Raw genomic sequence first — 16,465 nt, 5'->3', positions numbered from 1 at the left:
CTCGGGGGTCCAAGAAAAGCGTTCGAACTTTCTCAAGAGGTGGTACAGGGGCAAGCCTTTTTCACCGAGGCGCGAGATGAAGCGGCTCAGGGCCGCGAGGCATCCCATAACCCTCTGCACACCCTTGAGATCTTGGATTGGTCCCATGTTGGTCACGGCCGAGACCTTCTCTGGGTTGGCCTCGATGCCACGTTCCAAGACTATGAATCCCAAGAGCATGCCTCGGGAGACCCCGAAGACACACTTCTCGGGGTTGAGCTTGATGCCCTTCTCTCTGAGGCATTTGAAGGCTATCTCTAGGTCATCGACGAGATCACCGGCCTTTGTGGACTTGACCATGATGTCATCCACATAGGCCTCGACGGTTCGCCCGATGTGCTCGCCAAAGACCTGGGTCATGCACCGTTGGTATGTGGCCCCTGCGTTTCTGAGGCCGAACGACATAGTCACATAGCAGTACATGCCGAATGGTGTGATAAAAGAAGTCGCGAGCTGGTCGGATTCTTTCATCTTGATTTGATGGTAACCGGAATACGCATCAAGGAAAGATAGGGTTTCGCATCCCGCAGTGAAGTCAATGATTTGATCGATTCGAGGTAATGGGAAAGGGACTTTTGGACATGTTTTATTCAAACCGGTGTAGTCTACACACATTCTCCATTTCCCATTTTTCTTCTCGACTAATACAGGATTAGCTAACCACTCTGGATGGGACACTTCCTTGATGAATCCGGCTGCCAAAAGCTTCTGCACTTCCTCGCCGATGGCCCCGCGCTTTTCCTCGTCGAATCGGCGCAAGCGCTGTTTCACCGGTTTGGAGCCCGCCCGGATGTCCAAGGCGTGCTCGGCGACTTCCCTCGGTATGCCCAGCATGTCCGAGGGACTCCATGCGAACGCATCAGCATTTGCGCGGAGAAAGTCGACGAGCACGGCTTCCTATTTGATGTCGAGGGTGGCGCTGATCCTCAGCGCCTGGTCGTCGGGGCAGGTGGGGTCTATCGGGACGAGCTTGACGGCCTCCACGGGCTCGAAAGTCCCAGCGCGACGCTTGGAGTCAGGCGCCTCGCTACCAAGCTGGTCGAGGTTGGCGATGAGGGTCTCGGCCTCCACGAGAGCCTCGGCGTACTCAATGCATTCGATGTCGCAGTCGTATGCATGCTCGTACGTGGACTCGATGGTGATGACACCGTTGGGACCCGGCATTTTGAGCTTGAGGTAGGTGTAGTTGGGGACCGCCATGAACTTGGTGTAGCAAGGGCGCCCCAGGATGGCGTGATAGGCCCCCTTGAACCCAACCACGTCGAAGGTGAGGACCTCCTTGCGGTAGTTGGAGGGAGTGCCGAAGCAGACGGGCAAGTTGACGCGCCCAAGGGGTCGCGTGCGTTTCCCTGGCACGATGCCGTGGAAAGGCGCGGCATCACCCCGGAGCTGCGACCGGTTGAGCTCCAGGAGCTCCAGGGTGTTGGCATAGAGGATGTTGAGGCCGCTGCCTCCGTCCATCAACACCTTGGTGAGCCGGGTGTTGTCGATGATCGGGTCAACAACGAGTGGGTACTGCCCGAGGTTTGGGACATAATCGGGGTGGTCATCCCGATCAAAGGTGATCGCCTCCCGACACCAGTCGAGGTACCGGGGAGTGGCCACCTTCACCGAGAAGACATCCCGGCATTCCCTCTTCCGCTTGCACGCCGTAAGGCACGACGAAGGCCCACCGAAGATCATGAAGGCGTTGTGCACCTCGGGGAACCCATCGTCCTTATCGTTGTCCCTATCGCTGGCGTCCCTCTTTTTTAGCATCGTCATGGGGGAGTCCGAGCTTGGCGTAGTATCGCCGGAGCATGGTGCACTCTTCGAGGGTGTGCTTCACCGGGCCCTGGTGGTAAGGGCAGGGCTTCCTAAGCATGTCGTCGAAGAGCCCAGGGCCTCTAGGGCCTCGGGGATTCTTGCGTTCTGCGGCCGCGACTAAACCAGCCTCTAGGACCTCCTGCTTCCCCGGGCGACCCTTTTTCTTTTTCTTGGGGAGGTGGGGAGCCGAGGCCTCGGGGGCCTCGTCCCTCCGCTTCCCCTTGGCGTCGCTGTCGGGGAAGATGGCCCCAACAGCCTCTTCGCCCGAGGCGAAGTTGGTGGCGATGTCGAGGAGCGCGTCAGCCGAGGTCGGCACGTTCCGGTCTAACTCTCGGACCAAGTCTCGACAGGTGGTGCCGGAGAGGAAAGCCTGGACAATTTCTGAGTTGCCGACGCTGGGCAACTCAGTGCATTGGTTGGAGAAGCATCGGATGAAGTCTTGGAGAGACTCGTCCGGCCCCTGGCGACAACTCTTGAGGTCCCAGGAGGTCCCGGGGCGCACGTATGTGCCCTAGAAATTCCCGACGAAGACCCTTACCAAGTCGCGCCAGTTGTGGACTTGTGAGGGAGGTGTTTGAGCCAGGCTCGCGCCGAGTCTGACAGGAACAAGGGGAGGTTGCGGATGATGAGCAGGTCATCGTCCACGACACCTAGCTGACAAGCCAGGCGGTAATCGGCCAGCCACAGCTCGGGGTTGGTCTCGCCGCTGTACTTCGTGAGGTTGGCCGGTTGGTGAAACCAGGCCGGGAAGTGAGCGTCGTGGATGGCCCTGCTAAAGACTCGAGGACCAGGTGGCCCAGGGGAAGGACTGCGGTCCTCCCTGCTGTCGTAGCGACCACCTCGGAGCGGGTGGTAGCCTCGGGTGGGCCCCTCATTGTCGTGGCGCCGTCGCCTGCTGACCACATCGTGGTCACCTTATGCCTCACGTCGGTTGCCGAGGCGATCGAGCACCAAGAGGGCCCTGTTGGCCATTGGTGCCCAAGCAAGCTCAGGATGAACCGAGGCCTCTCTACCCTGCCAAGGCGATGCCACAGGTAGTTCCGAGGCGCCTCCGCGCCGTCTAGAGGCGGAGCTTTCGGCCTAATGTACCGCGGCTGTCTCAAGGAGGTCTTGGAGCTCGCCGTGGACCCATCGCCCCATCGTGGTAGAGGGCTCAGGCATCATTCGAAGTAGCATCGCCGCTGCCGCGACGTTCTGGCTAGCGCGATTGAAGATAGGGGGTTGCTCGCCCCCTTCGTTGTTGTTGATGCGGTGGTGGACGTCGCGAGCCCTTCGCCAGGCTGCTCCGCCATCACCGCGACCCCGCTGCTCTTGCTCGAGTGTGTCTCAGAGCTGCTGCAGAAGGAGTCGGTCTTGTTCGACCTTGGCCTGCAGCTCTCGGAGCTGCTCCAGGTCAAGGCGTCGAAGTTCCTCAGGGGCGGGGTTCTCGTTCCGCGCCGCCGAGAGCTCATTGCATGGTGGTGTGGCGTCGCCTGCCCCCTCGTGGAGCGGGGGGCGGTTGCCTGCCCCTTCGTCCTCATCGCTCGCTCTCGGCATCCCGAGCCCGATGTGGAAGCACTCGCGAGTGGGGTCATAAGTGCCTTCGTCATCAGAGTCGGAGTAGCCAAAGCAGTAGTCGCTCGTGGCCAGGAAGCGGCGCATGGCTTCAGGGTCGCGAAGCCCGGAGAAGTCCGCTCTAGCCCATGCCTCGTCCTCCTCCGAGGAGTCAGCATGGGTGTGGGTCGAGGTAGTGGCGTTGAGGTCGAGGGCGAAGCGTTGGTGGCGTCCTGAGGACTCCGCGTGAGCGGAAGCGTAGGCGGCGGTGGTATTGCCAAACCCTAAGGGGTACGGGGATGGTGTCGTCGCCGGGCTCCGCTCTGCCGGAGGCGACTCCTCAGGAGGTGGCGGGGCAGAGCTTGATGATGGGGCATCGCCGCGTGCCATCGGCGTCTTTCCCTTGCCCAGGCTTAGGCTGGACAGGTCCCCAAACAGGGACTCTGTACCAACAGCCGGGCATGGGGTGCCGGCGGAGCGCAGTGCGTCGCCCTGAGCTTGCGCGGTGTCGGGGTGGTCCCGCCCGCGTCGTGCTTGGCGAGCGTGACGAGAGCGGCGGCCCGGGCGCCGCCTGCACCTGGGCTGTCGGTGCGTGGTGTCGTCGTTGGTCGGTGGGGCTCGGGGTGTGAGGAGCACCATATCGTACTCAGATCCTAGAGACATGAACTCTAGGCTCCCAAACCAGATCACCGTGCCGAGACGAAGTGGTCGTACGGGGTCTGCCATCTGGAACTTGTTGGGATGACGAGGCTGACACGCAGTAGAGCCCCTACCTGTCGCTCCAACTGTCGGTGTTTTGGACCAGCGAGCCCTCAACCAACTAGTGAATTTGTACTACGTGTCCCTAATCCTGGATGGTGATGCAAAGAGACACAAGGTTTATACTGGTTCAGGCAATAGGTGCCCTATGTCTAGTCTGAGAGATCGATCATCGATCTTGTATTCCTTGCACCGAGGTGCTTGTAGTACGGGTTTACAAGCAGGGCGAGAGAGAGAGCTAGTCCTAGGTCTCTGCGTGGAGCGGTGTGGATTGCTTGAGATGTTGATCTCAGGCAGTGCGGAGGAGTGCATGTGTTATAGAGTGTTGCGCGTTACTTGCATGTGTGCGTGGGTCTACGTGAGTCTCTGCGTCTGAGCGTCTATCTGTGTTCGTCCGTGCGTGTGAGCCTCTCTCCTTTCATCCCTAGAAACGGCCCCGATCATTCCCTTTTATAGTTGAAGGGGGACGGGGGTGATACATGTGTTCGCCACGCGACGTCTTGTGAGCGGAGGTGGCGTGTCCGAGCCCTGTAGCTTGCCACTGTGGCAGCATGATCGACGGAGCGGTCTTGTCCTTGATGCACTGGAGTGACGCGCCGGTCATGCCCGATCCTGTGCGACGTGGGAGCTCCAGTGATAGCTTGACGCAGGGCATGGCGGACGACGTGTCGGTCGCTGTATGTCGACAGCGCAGAGAGCCGAGGCCCAGTCGGTGCAGAGGCCGAACCATCGTGGGGGTCTCGGCGGGCGCGAATCCCAAGGCTGCCGAGACCCCGAAGCGGATGACCGAGGCTCGGAGGGAGCAGTTGGTCCTGTACACTGATTCCGAGGCTACAGGTACCTGGACTTGACTCCCCACGCCGCGCTATCCTCGGAGCAGGGATTAGGTGGCACAGTGCGGCACGGGCGTGAGTCGTGGGCACAGTGCCGAGCACAGCGGCCGGTAACCCCTGCCCCGTCCTATCTCGGACGGCATGGTGTTGATGTGACTCACATCTCGTCGGCCACTCCGCTGTGTCGAGCTGTCGTTCGGCTGATATCGTGGGCGCGGTTGAACGCGTTAGTTGGACGTGACGTTCTGTCAGAGAAGTCGGTCGAGGCGGAGGCGATGGGTTTGTTGCCGAGCCGGCCTCAAGCGAGGAGGAGAATCGGTACCCCGCCCGAGGCCTTACGAGCCGGCCTCGAGCGAGACGGAGAATCGGTACCCCGTCCGAGGCCTTACGAGCTGGCCTCGAGCGAGACGGAGAATCGGTATTTCTTGCTTAGAGGACCCCTTTACGGTAGCCGACACTTCTTCTTCCGGTAAGTTCCCAACGAGGTAAATTCCCAACGAGAATACCGAATTGCAGGTACTGCATCAATAATCAATTACCAATCAATCAATCAATTATATTATTACTATGATCAATAATGTGCGGTGTAGAATGAAAATGGTACAGATATTTATCCCACCGAATAAATGTGAACACTTAATTGGATAGGGATATCCGGGGCATTTATCCGACCAAATTTCACTTAATTGAATAAATATAAACACTTAATTGGATAGGGATATCCGGGGCATTTATCCGACCGAATCACACTTAATTGGATAGGGATATCCGGGGCATTTATCCGACCGAATCACACTTAATTGGATAGGGATATCTGGGGCATTTATCCGACCGAATCACACTTAATTGGATAGTTATTCAGAAAATTTTCCGAATACAGATACTTTATACGGATATCAAATACAAATATAATATCGTCCGTTCACCTTCCAGTAGTATATAGTAGATGTACATTTTTCATCCTCAAACCACACGTCACGTGCCTTTGTGCGCTCCCCCACCCCTCCTATTTTATAGCGTACCTGGACATCAGAGCTTTGCTCCGCTAGCAAGGTGGGACAAATTCTTCTTGCTTTGCATAGTGTAGACTACGGCAACAACTTGCTGCTAGTTTTTTTTTTTCATGCGGTCCAATAACGTTTAGCTCGGCCCAAGTCCGTTGACGAGCGCGAGTCTGGCACTGGAAGTCGACGTTGATTAGAGAACACGTGTGCCTAGATGGTTCACTAAAAAAAAAGAAAAACAGTACGCCTAGATGGTTCGCATTTCTTTCCTCTTCCGTGTTTTAAAAATTTTGTATTCCAACATAAATAATGAAAATTAATACAAAAATATTTTATAACGCTTAATCTTATCTCTTATTTGTTGCTTTACTCGTTATGCTTAATCTAGATGGATTATGGACTCATAGAGTGGTGTAATGATTTGCGCACCTATGATATATATTGCTTTTACTCATCCGAATAGATATTTGTATACGATGTTCTCCGAATTCGATTCATACCGTATTCGATACTCATTATTCATATCCGTAACCTACTCATTATTCATATACGTACCTGACAATCCGTATTCGTATATGTATCCGGTAGCTATCCATGTCCGAATCCGAATCCAAACATATATAAATATGAAATATGAAAACAAATATGATATCAGCCATATCCGTTCGTATCCGATCTGTTTTCATCCCTATGCAGGTGGATGGGCAAGCGTATGTAGGTTATATAACATCTGTTTTTATAGACCTTTATATAAGCAATACATCTCGCATTTAACTATAATATGGACTCTTTTATAAGCACTATATCTCACAGTTAACTAGATCACTCTCACGTCTTGTCTGGGTGATTTTTTATAAGCACTACATCTCGCATTTAACTATAATATGGACTCTTTTATAAGCACTGTATCTCACTGTTAACTGGATCACTCTCATGTCTCGTCTGGCTGATTTTTTATAAGCACTGTATCTCACATTTAACTATAATATGAACTCTTTTATAATCGCTATATCTCACAGTTAACTAGATCACTCTTACATCTTGTCTGGGTGAACTGATTGGCGTAACGTGTATAGAGGCCCAGCCACGGGCCACACTCTTACATCTTGTCTGGGTGAACTGATAGGCGTAACGTGTATAGAGGCCCAGCCATGGCCCACTCTGCAAGCCAACTCACACGCTGCAAGCCAGCGTCCTTCTCAATTTTATTAGTCCCACCTCGCTTAGACATATGAAAGCGAGGGAGACAATGGTCTATATAAAAAGATCTTTTATAATGGTCGGGAAAGTACATTTTTTATTTTTTTAGCTAATAACTAATTGATGAGAAACATTATTTATTAAATAATAATTTATCTTATTGAGGGTATCTACGTAACAGAGGTTATGCCCTTCACGTAACCCTCTCCCCTGGCCCCTCTGCGACATCGTTAAGCCCAAAGCTCGCCCAATGGTTTCATTGGTTTCGTTGCAATTGGATCTAATTTCTTGTGATAGTATGGCCCACTTTAACTTGTTTTCTGTATAAATAATCCTGTATTCACAAAATCACCAAAACTCGTAGAAATACTTAGTATAAATCACTACTCCTATGTTGATGATTGATTTTAAGGATGAATATATGTCATATTGATAATTTATAGTTGACGTTAACTACCGTCAACAGTGACTTGGTATATATCAAGCTACAGCCTCATATCCAGTCATCAGTGGCTTTTCGTGATAATCGCAAGCTGTCTTTCAAGTACTATGGCCCTTTCAGAGTTCTTCAGAGGATTGGGACAGTGGCTTACCTCATTGATCTTCCACAATCAGCAAAGATACATCCGGTGCTGCATGTGTCCCAACTCAAGTGTCATGTACCACCATCCATTCAGGTTAGTTCAGACCTTGATTAAGTATGCTCAGACCCATTTCAGTCGTTGGTGCCTACAAAGGTATTGGCTGCACGACTTCTACCTCGAGGAGCTTCCATGATCAAGCAGCTGCTGATCTAGTAGGATGATCTTCGTCCTGCTATGGCTACTTGGGAAGAAGCAACAGATGTGAAGCGCCGTTATCCAAAGTCTTCAGCTTGGGAACAAGCTGAAATTCAAGGGCAGGGGAGTGTCACAAATGGCTGATGGCGTGGTCGTGAGCTATATGGGCCACGGCGCTTGGGCCTCAAGACGGTGCTAGACTTGGCAGAAGGCTGGGCCTTTGCTTTAGACTAGTCACTATAAAAGGTGTATTGCTGTAACGGATTCGTTATCGAACAGCAGTATTCTGAAACCATTTCCTCCTAAGCTTTCTTCCCCACGGGGCATGCCGCATCCTGCATCTGTTCCTCCCCAAACTGAATATTGCTGTTCTAGTAATTGCTTGCTACTCTACCTCAAATTCCTCCCATATCCCCAGTTCTAGTTCCTAGTTCGTAACAAAAGTTCTTCAGTGCAGTGTTATAGGGAAAGTTTGATAATGGCATTAATTGATAATCTGAAAATTCAGTATGGAGAGGAGGGAGCGGCATGGGGTGTGTCAGATGGAAAGGAGAGCCGGGATTTTCAACATTTTTTGTTTCTAGATTATTTTCTATTTTTTCTTGCGATGTTGATATTCAACTATATCAAGCACATCTTCACTCCGAGGGGGTAACAGGAGCAACGCCCTAAATATAAACTCAACGTATGCGTGCATACCTTCAACCTCCATATTTGTAGTATTAGACCCATTTCAGGCCACCTTTGGTTCATTTTTCCAAAATATAAAATATTAAAAATGCAGTCTTATTTCACAGCAAACTATGCATATTATACTTGTTGTTCTGAATCATTGTTTTTTTTTACTGAAATCAATTTGCAGCTGTGTGTTTGGAACGTGGCCGGCTGGGAGAAGAAATCGAGATATATCGAACCTCCACCTAATCATTCTGGAGCTTTAGGTGGTGATACATCGGTGCAGATCCATTATGACCAAACACATATTTTAGTAGCTCATGAGACGCAGTTGGTGATCTATGATTGGCAGCTAGAATGCTTGTGCTCAGTAAGCCGTTAACAAAATTTTCATATCAATGCATTTGCATCTACTAGCATCATTCTAGTTCTAGGAGCATGATAAAATTTTTGATGCTCCCAGTATAATGTTAACAATGCCATTTTATCAACACAGTGATATTTAACCTCCCGTTACTTGATTATGCAGTGGTTCCCAAGAAATGCACTCCCAGCTCCAGTTTCAAGTGCAGTATATTCATCTGATGGTTTGTTGGTTTACGCCGGATTCTGTGATGGTGCAATTGGAATGTTTGAAGCGGAATCTCTGACATTACAGTGCAGGATAGCACCTTCAGCCTATATACCATCTTCAATATCCAGGTAAGTATAACCTCCAATAGTTTCTGTTTTTTAGTCTGGTAATAATTCCAATTCTAGTGGCCAACATCTTGATTATGTTGTCTACTTGCATATTTATCCAGCGGTGGTGGAATGGTTTATCCCACGGTTGTCGCTGCGAATCCCTGGAAGCCAAACCAAATTGCAGTGGGCATGAGTGATGGTGCAGTTCATGTGCTGGAGCAGCAGTGGTGACAGCCAACCGAGTGTCTAATCAGCCAATGTGGCGGGTGACCTACCTTGTATGTCAGTACTTGTTTAGCCTCCGATGACAGATTCAGTTAAACATTCAGCTTGGCTGCCAGATATCTATTCACTTAAATAGGACTGATTTTTTATGCACCCATCCAGTTGTGTGTACACCATTTGTCGCTAGATCTCCTCAAGATCTATATATCTGAGACTAGTGTTTTCAAGTCATTGAGGGCTTACTTATTTGTAATAAATATGCGCGTTGCAGTGGGTGAAACATTTCCCTCCGTCTCTCTTCATCTTTATTCAAATAACACATAATTGGATGGCGGACAATGTATTCTCTTATTATTTATATATGCAAAGACATTTGGGGGACAATGCTGGGTATCAGACTACCTAATGTATTCTCTTATTTAGATATATGCAAAGACCTTGGTTGAACTACAATCAGATTACTTGGTGATGATGTGAGATTTTGACATGCATTGTTAAAAACTCGTTCCAAGTGGGGTAAATTGTCCTTGGATAAAATAGTATGGAGCATATATATGGGAATTAGATTACATATGCTGCTTTATTAAACATTTTATTTGAAAAGCATTCGATCAAGTAAAAGAAGTCACAAAGGGAAATGAGAATGGCAAAATCTTTTTTGTTATTTAGTCCTCTAGACGCACTATCGCCCTTCATGAGTAGTTATCAAACTTCATAATTTGTAACAACGATCCTGTTGATCTTTATATACTTATTAGATGGCATATCTTCAAGCTAAATTCAAAATAATTGTATTCAAGCTAATTTGAAGCCCCACCAATCTACAGTAGGGCCTCTACCCATGACCCACCTCAACGACCAAAAGAGCTCGGGCAACCTCATACCCTAAAGTGTTAAATGCAAGGTAGGCCTTTGAACTTGTCTAGGGGTGACACTTAGGTCCACAGGCTCTCAAAATATATTTCCATCACCCCACTACTAGAATCAACCGGTTTCCCTAGGGTTGACATCCTAGGAAAATGCTAAGAAAACGGTAGGGAAACACTTTCCCTAGGCATGCATATCCACGTGGAAAGCTTCTTTCACTACTACAGTAAACTTAACGAAGGCGGGTCTTTTCGATTTTCGGAGGCAGGCAAATCAGCCGCCTCCGTCGAAAGGTCACGATTAATCCGTGACTATGGAGGCGGTTGCTTTGCCCGCCTCGGTAAATGTATTAACCGAGGCGAGCGCCTTGCATATTAACCGATGCGGGCACCCTTAACCGCCCGCCTTCGTTAACCGATTAACCGAGGCGGGTGCCGTTAAACTATTAACGGAAGTGATTCTTATTACTTGCCCTCCTCCGTTAATGATTTTTCAGATTAAAAAAATTACTTTTTCAGATTCGTATTTGAATTTGAATTCTATTTTCACAAATTAAACACAGACAAAGCAGAAAATACGAACAAACATATATTACATTCATTCGTGTGTGGTCCTTATCGTACCACGAACCAACATTAAGTTATTACATTACAAGAATGTATTCCTTATCGTACCACAAACATATATCACATTCATACATGTGAAACTAAGATCACCGCTTATTTACCGGCCCTGATCCAAAGATATCAGGCACCATGTAATCTGGGACGCGTAGGTGGGAGCTCCAGTTTCTGAGCTTCACGTACTCCTCCACTGTCGCTAACTTGCTTTCCTCGTTGAAGAACGGTCGGCCAACATGCATGCAGGAGTCCACGACAAATTTACATATGTCCGCTACTGTTCTAGTCATGTTCCTACGGTCGACATTTTTCTTCTCCCACCATCTTTATGCTTTCTTGAGCTGCCGCCAGCTATGGCTAAATTTGTCACACCGTCTGAGGTACTCGCAGACGTAGTATCCACATAATACTGTTTCAGGAGGTTGTTTGGCGCACTGCACGATGTATATAATACACAATCATTAGAACATATATAGAGAGCATGCACGATATAGTAGCACATACGACTTTTGATACATACCGGGAATTGTCGCCTGAGTTTCAGTGTTGTGCCATTCTTCTTCTTCTTCTTCTTCTTCTTCTTCTTCTTCTTCTTCTCAGATCTCAGATCGAGGCACTCGGGATCTTGCACGTACTTCTTGTAAGCGTTGTACGAAAACCACTAGTGCGAATGACAAATTTAACATGTATGTTAAGTATAAAAAGAATTAGTACTGTCACTTACTATCGCAATGCGCTTTCAAACTCCTTGTACCCTTCTTTGTTTGAATCCCGCAAAGTGTAACACCTCTAGTGTTTTAAACCCTAAAATATGCCATGTCATCATATGCATTTGACATCATTTTTGTGTTAGTAAAAACTTTGATATGCATTCACTAAAACAATTTTATTTTTATGATTATATGTGTTGACTTGTATGGAAGAATCAAGTTCAAAACCTTTGTATTGAATTGGATTTATAAAACCCTAATTTCCATCATTTAATTCTACCCTGGAAAACCAAATTCAAAATCTAAGCACATTTTGGGGTTGAGCCTAAAAGAAAAAGTGTAGAGCTTGTTAATGTGTACAAAGTTGGTTGTTAGAGTTTTCAAAGTTGTTATATAAAATTTGAAGTAATTTGAAAAGGGATAAATTCTTAAAGTGTCCCCTTTTGATTTTAAACTTGTATTTTAAAATGTAGACATAATTTGAGTATGGTTATTAAAGCAAAGTTGTAGAACTTTGAATCTGGAACAACTTTTATTTTTGGAGATTTTTGAGTTACCATACAAATTTGAGAGTAATTTGAAAAATAAAGCGAGTGGCAATTCGGTAAATAGCTTGAATAGTGCCAGCTGGCCAGCTCTCACTGACGGCGAGCTTCCACTGGCTTCTACACGCGCCCGCGGGTGACAACTCCGGCTTCGACGTGTCCACGCCGTCGCTGCATGTCAAGCGCACCTTTCACCGCCGCTCTTCGCTTGCCGATAAGACTGGAAGTGCCCTCCCGTCGCTCTTTCTCCTTCCTCTGTTTTTCCAGCCATCGCCGCCCTGCTCCGTCGAGCTCGCGCTAGAGCCATAACGTCCTCCCAGCCTAAGCCAAGCACGTCACCATGATTGCCATCACCTAGCACCTCCATATCACCCACTTGCGCAGCTTTATCCTTCTGGGTTGCCCGGCGTAACCTCGTCTTCTCCAACCTCGGCGAGGCTCCGCCGTGATCCGTTCCACCGTGGATAGGTAGTTCGGGTGGGCTTTTTGCTTCATCCTTTGCTGTTTCTTGATCTTCATTCTCTCGTGATGCTCATGCACTTCATCGTTGATCAATTGGTCAATTGTTTTCCTCAGAACAGAGCTTTGCCGTGAGTTCACGCCGCCGCTTTCGTCTCCAACGCCGACGACCTAGCTCCGACTCAACTTAGCCATCGTTCTTGCGCGCATCAGCTTCGGGGTGAGCCACTGAACATGCCTGAGTGATCTATTTTAACTCTACCACGTCATAGCCATGGGACCACGGGACGCCGGCGGGAGTTGCTCCGCCATGCTGCTGCGAGCGTCGTTGTTTGTGTTGTAGAGCGTTGATGATTCAATTAACTGCTCGGTTAGGTCCGTTAGGAGGTGCTGAGTACGTCGACGACCTTAGTTTCGCCGGTGAGGTACTGAATCGCCGGGCATACGTCGGCCGTGCTCCACTGAGCCGCCATCGTCGTCGGCAAGGTCACTCCAATGACCTAGGGCTTCAACTCGTACCACCGGTGTGTGCGCAATGTCAAGGAGGTCATGTTGGTCTTAGTCCCGCCGCCGGTGAGAATGCGCCGGTCAGAGGCTCGCCATCGCACTGCTCTCAATGATGAGTGGGACCCCGATGTCAGCGACTGTTTCAATAAAAATGATTTTTTCTATTTTGCAGTAATAATTAAATAGTGTTGTGATTTGTTTATTTTGTGCAGAAATAATAAAGCTCCAAAAATGTTGAAAATTTTTGTGTGACCTCTCTGAGATGTGAACTATTTAGAAAAAATACTAAATGTTACTTTTCAGTACATTTTGAATGTGATAAAAATTGCTCAAATTAATTAATAAATGGGTTTCCATGATTTTTCTAGGCTTAAATAATTATCCAAAAATTATGAAAATTGTTTTTACACTTAGTTATCATATGATGAGTCTTCACAAAAATTTGGAACTCAATTGGAGAAAGTTGATTTATTTCATAATGTTGAATTAATTAATTAATTAAAGCAAATAGTAAACCATAATGACTTAGGTTTTGTTTGAATTTGAGATTGAGTGATGACCTTGGGTCATTAGTATAAAATGATCCTTGGCACTAAGGTCACTAGTATTAATCTAAGTAAACCCTAGAGAAGGTTTAGTTAGTTGTTGGTTTGCAACTGTACCGCGAAGGAAAGTTGTATTCAAGTTACTAACTTTTGCATCCATCGTCAAGCATCATGTTTTATATTTCGCATCATATTAAATATGACATTATTACTACATGTAGTGAACGGAAGTGAGAACGTGGTAGTCAACCAAGTTGTTGAGGAAGTTAATCCACCTGGTGAGGCCGGGTTTGATATCTGTGGAACAACTCCGGAACCTGACTATTCCAACAATCAAGGCAAGCCCCGAATGCATTTAAACCTACCTTGTGTTTTACAAATTTATATCGCTTTTGTTTTTAAATATTGCATTAAGTGATTAGGAGTTGAGTGGAAACCTAATTGGTGCATTACCAGCCTTGTTTTTCCATATTAACCTTGTTACCAGCTTATATTCGAGAATGCCTAATTATGCTTAGTCATGCTTAGACCGATAGAAGTCGGGTGATTACCTGTCACCTACGAGATATAAATGGATTCTTGGATACGATTGGTTATTTATGTTATCATGAGATATAATTCGATGGAGTAATAAATCTAGACCGGGCGGACTCGGTGTATGAGAGCCACAAGACATGGATGTCTTGTGAGCGGGTTCTTTCCGCCTGTGTCGATTAAGTACCGTGCGTTGTTGAATTGCATGAGGTGAGACTTTGTAGTACTAGCCACATGCTTCGGTAAGCCTTAACTCGGTTATTCTATTACGAGAATGGCTACTCACGCACTAGGAGTGGAGAGATGGCGGGAGTAGTGTGTACCCACGTGGCAATGGGCTGGATTGGTGGAGTACTGTGCTCTCGGGTGGCGCGGACCCATTCTGGTTTTAGAGGATCTGAGGGTAGGTTGGTATATGTAGGTCAAGGACCTGCATATGTCGTGTGGTTGGGAATCCCTAGCTGGGTTATAATCGTTTCGAATCGTTGTTGCTCCTCGGTTATGGAGACTCAACTCACTGTTCATCATCGTAGTTAACAAATGGGACTTGAGTAAGATATGAGAAAGAGTTTGATATGAAGTTCATGATCTCAATACGGATTATGGCAGATTCATATATGATCTTGATGAAGGTTTAAATCTTGAAAGAAAGAATCTTGCTAGGGAGCTTTTACGCAAAAGAACTTTGTTGCTTGCTAAAGCCTTACCGTGAATCACCGAGCCTACATTCCTGAGTCTTCTCTGTTATTACTTTGGTTAAGTCTTGTTGAGTACTTTTGTACTCAGGGTTCTTTAACCCTTGTTGCAGGTGAGCCTCATGAGCAGGTCTGCTTTGGACCGTGCTGTATGATGGTTGTTCAGATAGAAGATGACAAGTAGATGTGTGTCCCTTGGGCAGGGTACTTTATCTGTGTGTTTGGTTTTATGTTACTAAAGCTACTTCACTACTATGATTTGTAATAATAATCGTACTTGGTTTGTAAGATTTAAAACAATGGTTTTGTAAACTAAGTTATTGTAAGACTTCCGCTATTTCACTCTGATGTAAATTAATGAATGAACTGTTGTAATACTGCAATGACTCTGTAATGGATCCTACTCGGAAGAAATTGTAGATGATTCGGGTTTCCTGAGGACACCCGATAGGCTTCTTAAGTTACCGGGAACATATGCATAGTCGTCAGAGGTCATTGGACAGTGACAGATGCATGTGGGCCCTATAATTTAGGAGGTTCTACCACAGAATGGTATCAGAGCGACCATTACAAAGGTTTTTGTAGTATTATTTTTCAAAAAACTTCAAAATGATTTGGGGCAAATAAATTTAACATGTTAATTTGGTCCAAATTGCTTCCGACTTATCTTAATTCATTCTCGCAATTCCTTATTTGATTAAAAAGGCTTTATATGGTGGAGTAGTAATCTTATTATGCCCTATATAATATGAACTATTGTTTATGTACCTTAGGAGTGTTGATGTTTAAGTTTCGTAAGGACGATTCATGCATCATGATTAATCAACTTGTTAATTACTTTCCCTCTTAGTTTGGGGTGAGTTGTGTAATCCCTTTCTTCTACTATTTGGTTTGTCTTATTTTTATTAAATCTTGCTTCCTATAGTATGGCTCGTACCAAGGTAACGCCCCGTAAGTCCATCGGACCTAAAGGAGTTCCTCGTCACCAGCTTGCCCTTAGGAGTGATGGTGCTAGCAGTAGCAGTTTTAGGCCTGATCCCCAGGCTGAGATATAGAGGCTTTCAGCAGAATTAGCACAGGCTATTAGAGATAGGGCCTTGGATGCCATCTAGGTGGGCAAGTTACAGGATCAATTGAGTTGTCTCACCACCGCTCATAAGAACTGTGAGCGTATGTTAGTTCGTATGGTGGAAGGAAGAAATGAGGCTTGGCATAGAGAAGATGTAGCTAGAGCCCGAGTTCATGAGTTAGAGTTCTATGTAGAAGACTTAGATGAATATTATACCAATCTGCATGAAGAAGTCCATAGGCTAAATAATCTCCTAAATCCAAATCATGAGCCTCAAGCAGATGTAATGGACCCAGGTGTCATCATTGCAGATGATGATGATGAACTTGAAGAGGAAGAAGAAGAGGATCCAGAAGAAGTAGTGGTGGTCAATGAAA

At 47.2% G+C, this 16,465-nt stretch overlaps 1 protein-coding gene across 1 annotated transcript in view; it reads left to right on the top strand.

The window, feature by feature from the left end:
- LOC136515394 (protein TOPLESS-RELATED PROTEIN 2-like) overlaps positions 1-9,543 on the top strand; it is a 75,786-nt gene extending 66,243 nt beyond the window's left edge. The window contains exons 7-9 of the mRNA XM_066508994.1: positions 8,816-8,998; positions 9,158-9,330; positions 9,432-9,543. Coding sequence (XP_066365091.1) covers positions 8,816-8,998; positions 9,158-9,330; positions 9,432-9,543 — 468 coding nt within the window. The remainder of the gene's footprint in view (positions 1-8,815; positions 8,999-9,157; positions 9,331-9,431) is intronic.
- The last annotated feature ends 6,922 nt before the right edge of the window (positions 9,544-16,465 follow it).

Source organism: Miscanthus floridulus, chromosome 17 (assembly GCF_019320115.1).
Source record: "Miscanthus floridulus cultivar M001 chromosome 17, ASM1932011v1, whole genome shotgun sequence".
NCBI lineage: Eukaryota > Viridiplantae > Streptophyta > Magnoliopsida > Poales > Poaceae > Miscanthus > Miscanthus floridulus.
Note: the sequence above shows the minus strand (reverse complement) of the source record. Positions and strands in the feature narration are given on the sequence as shown.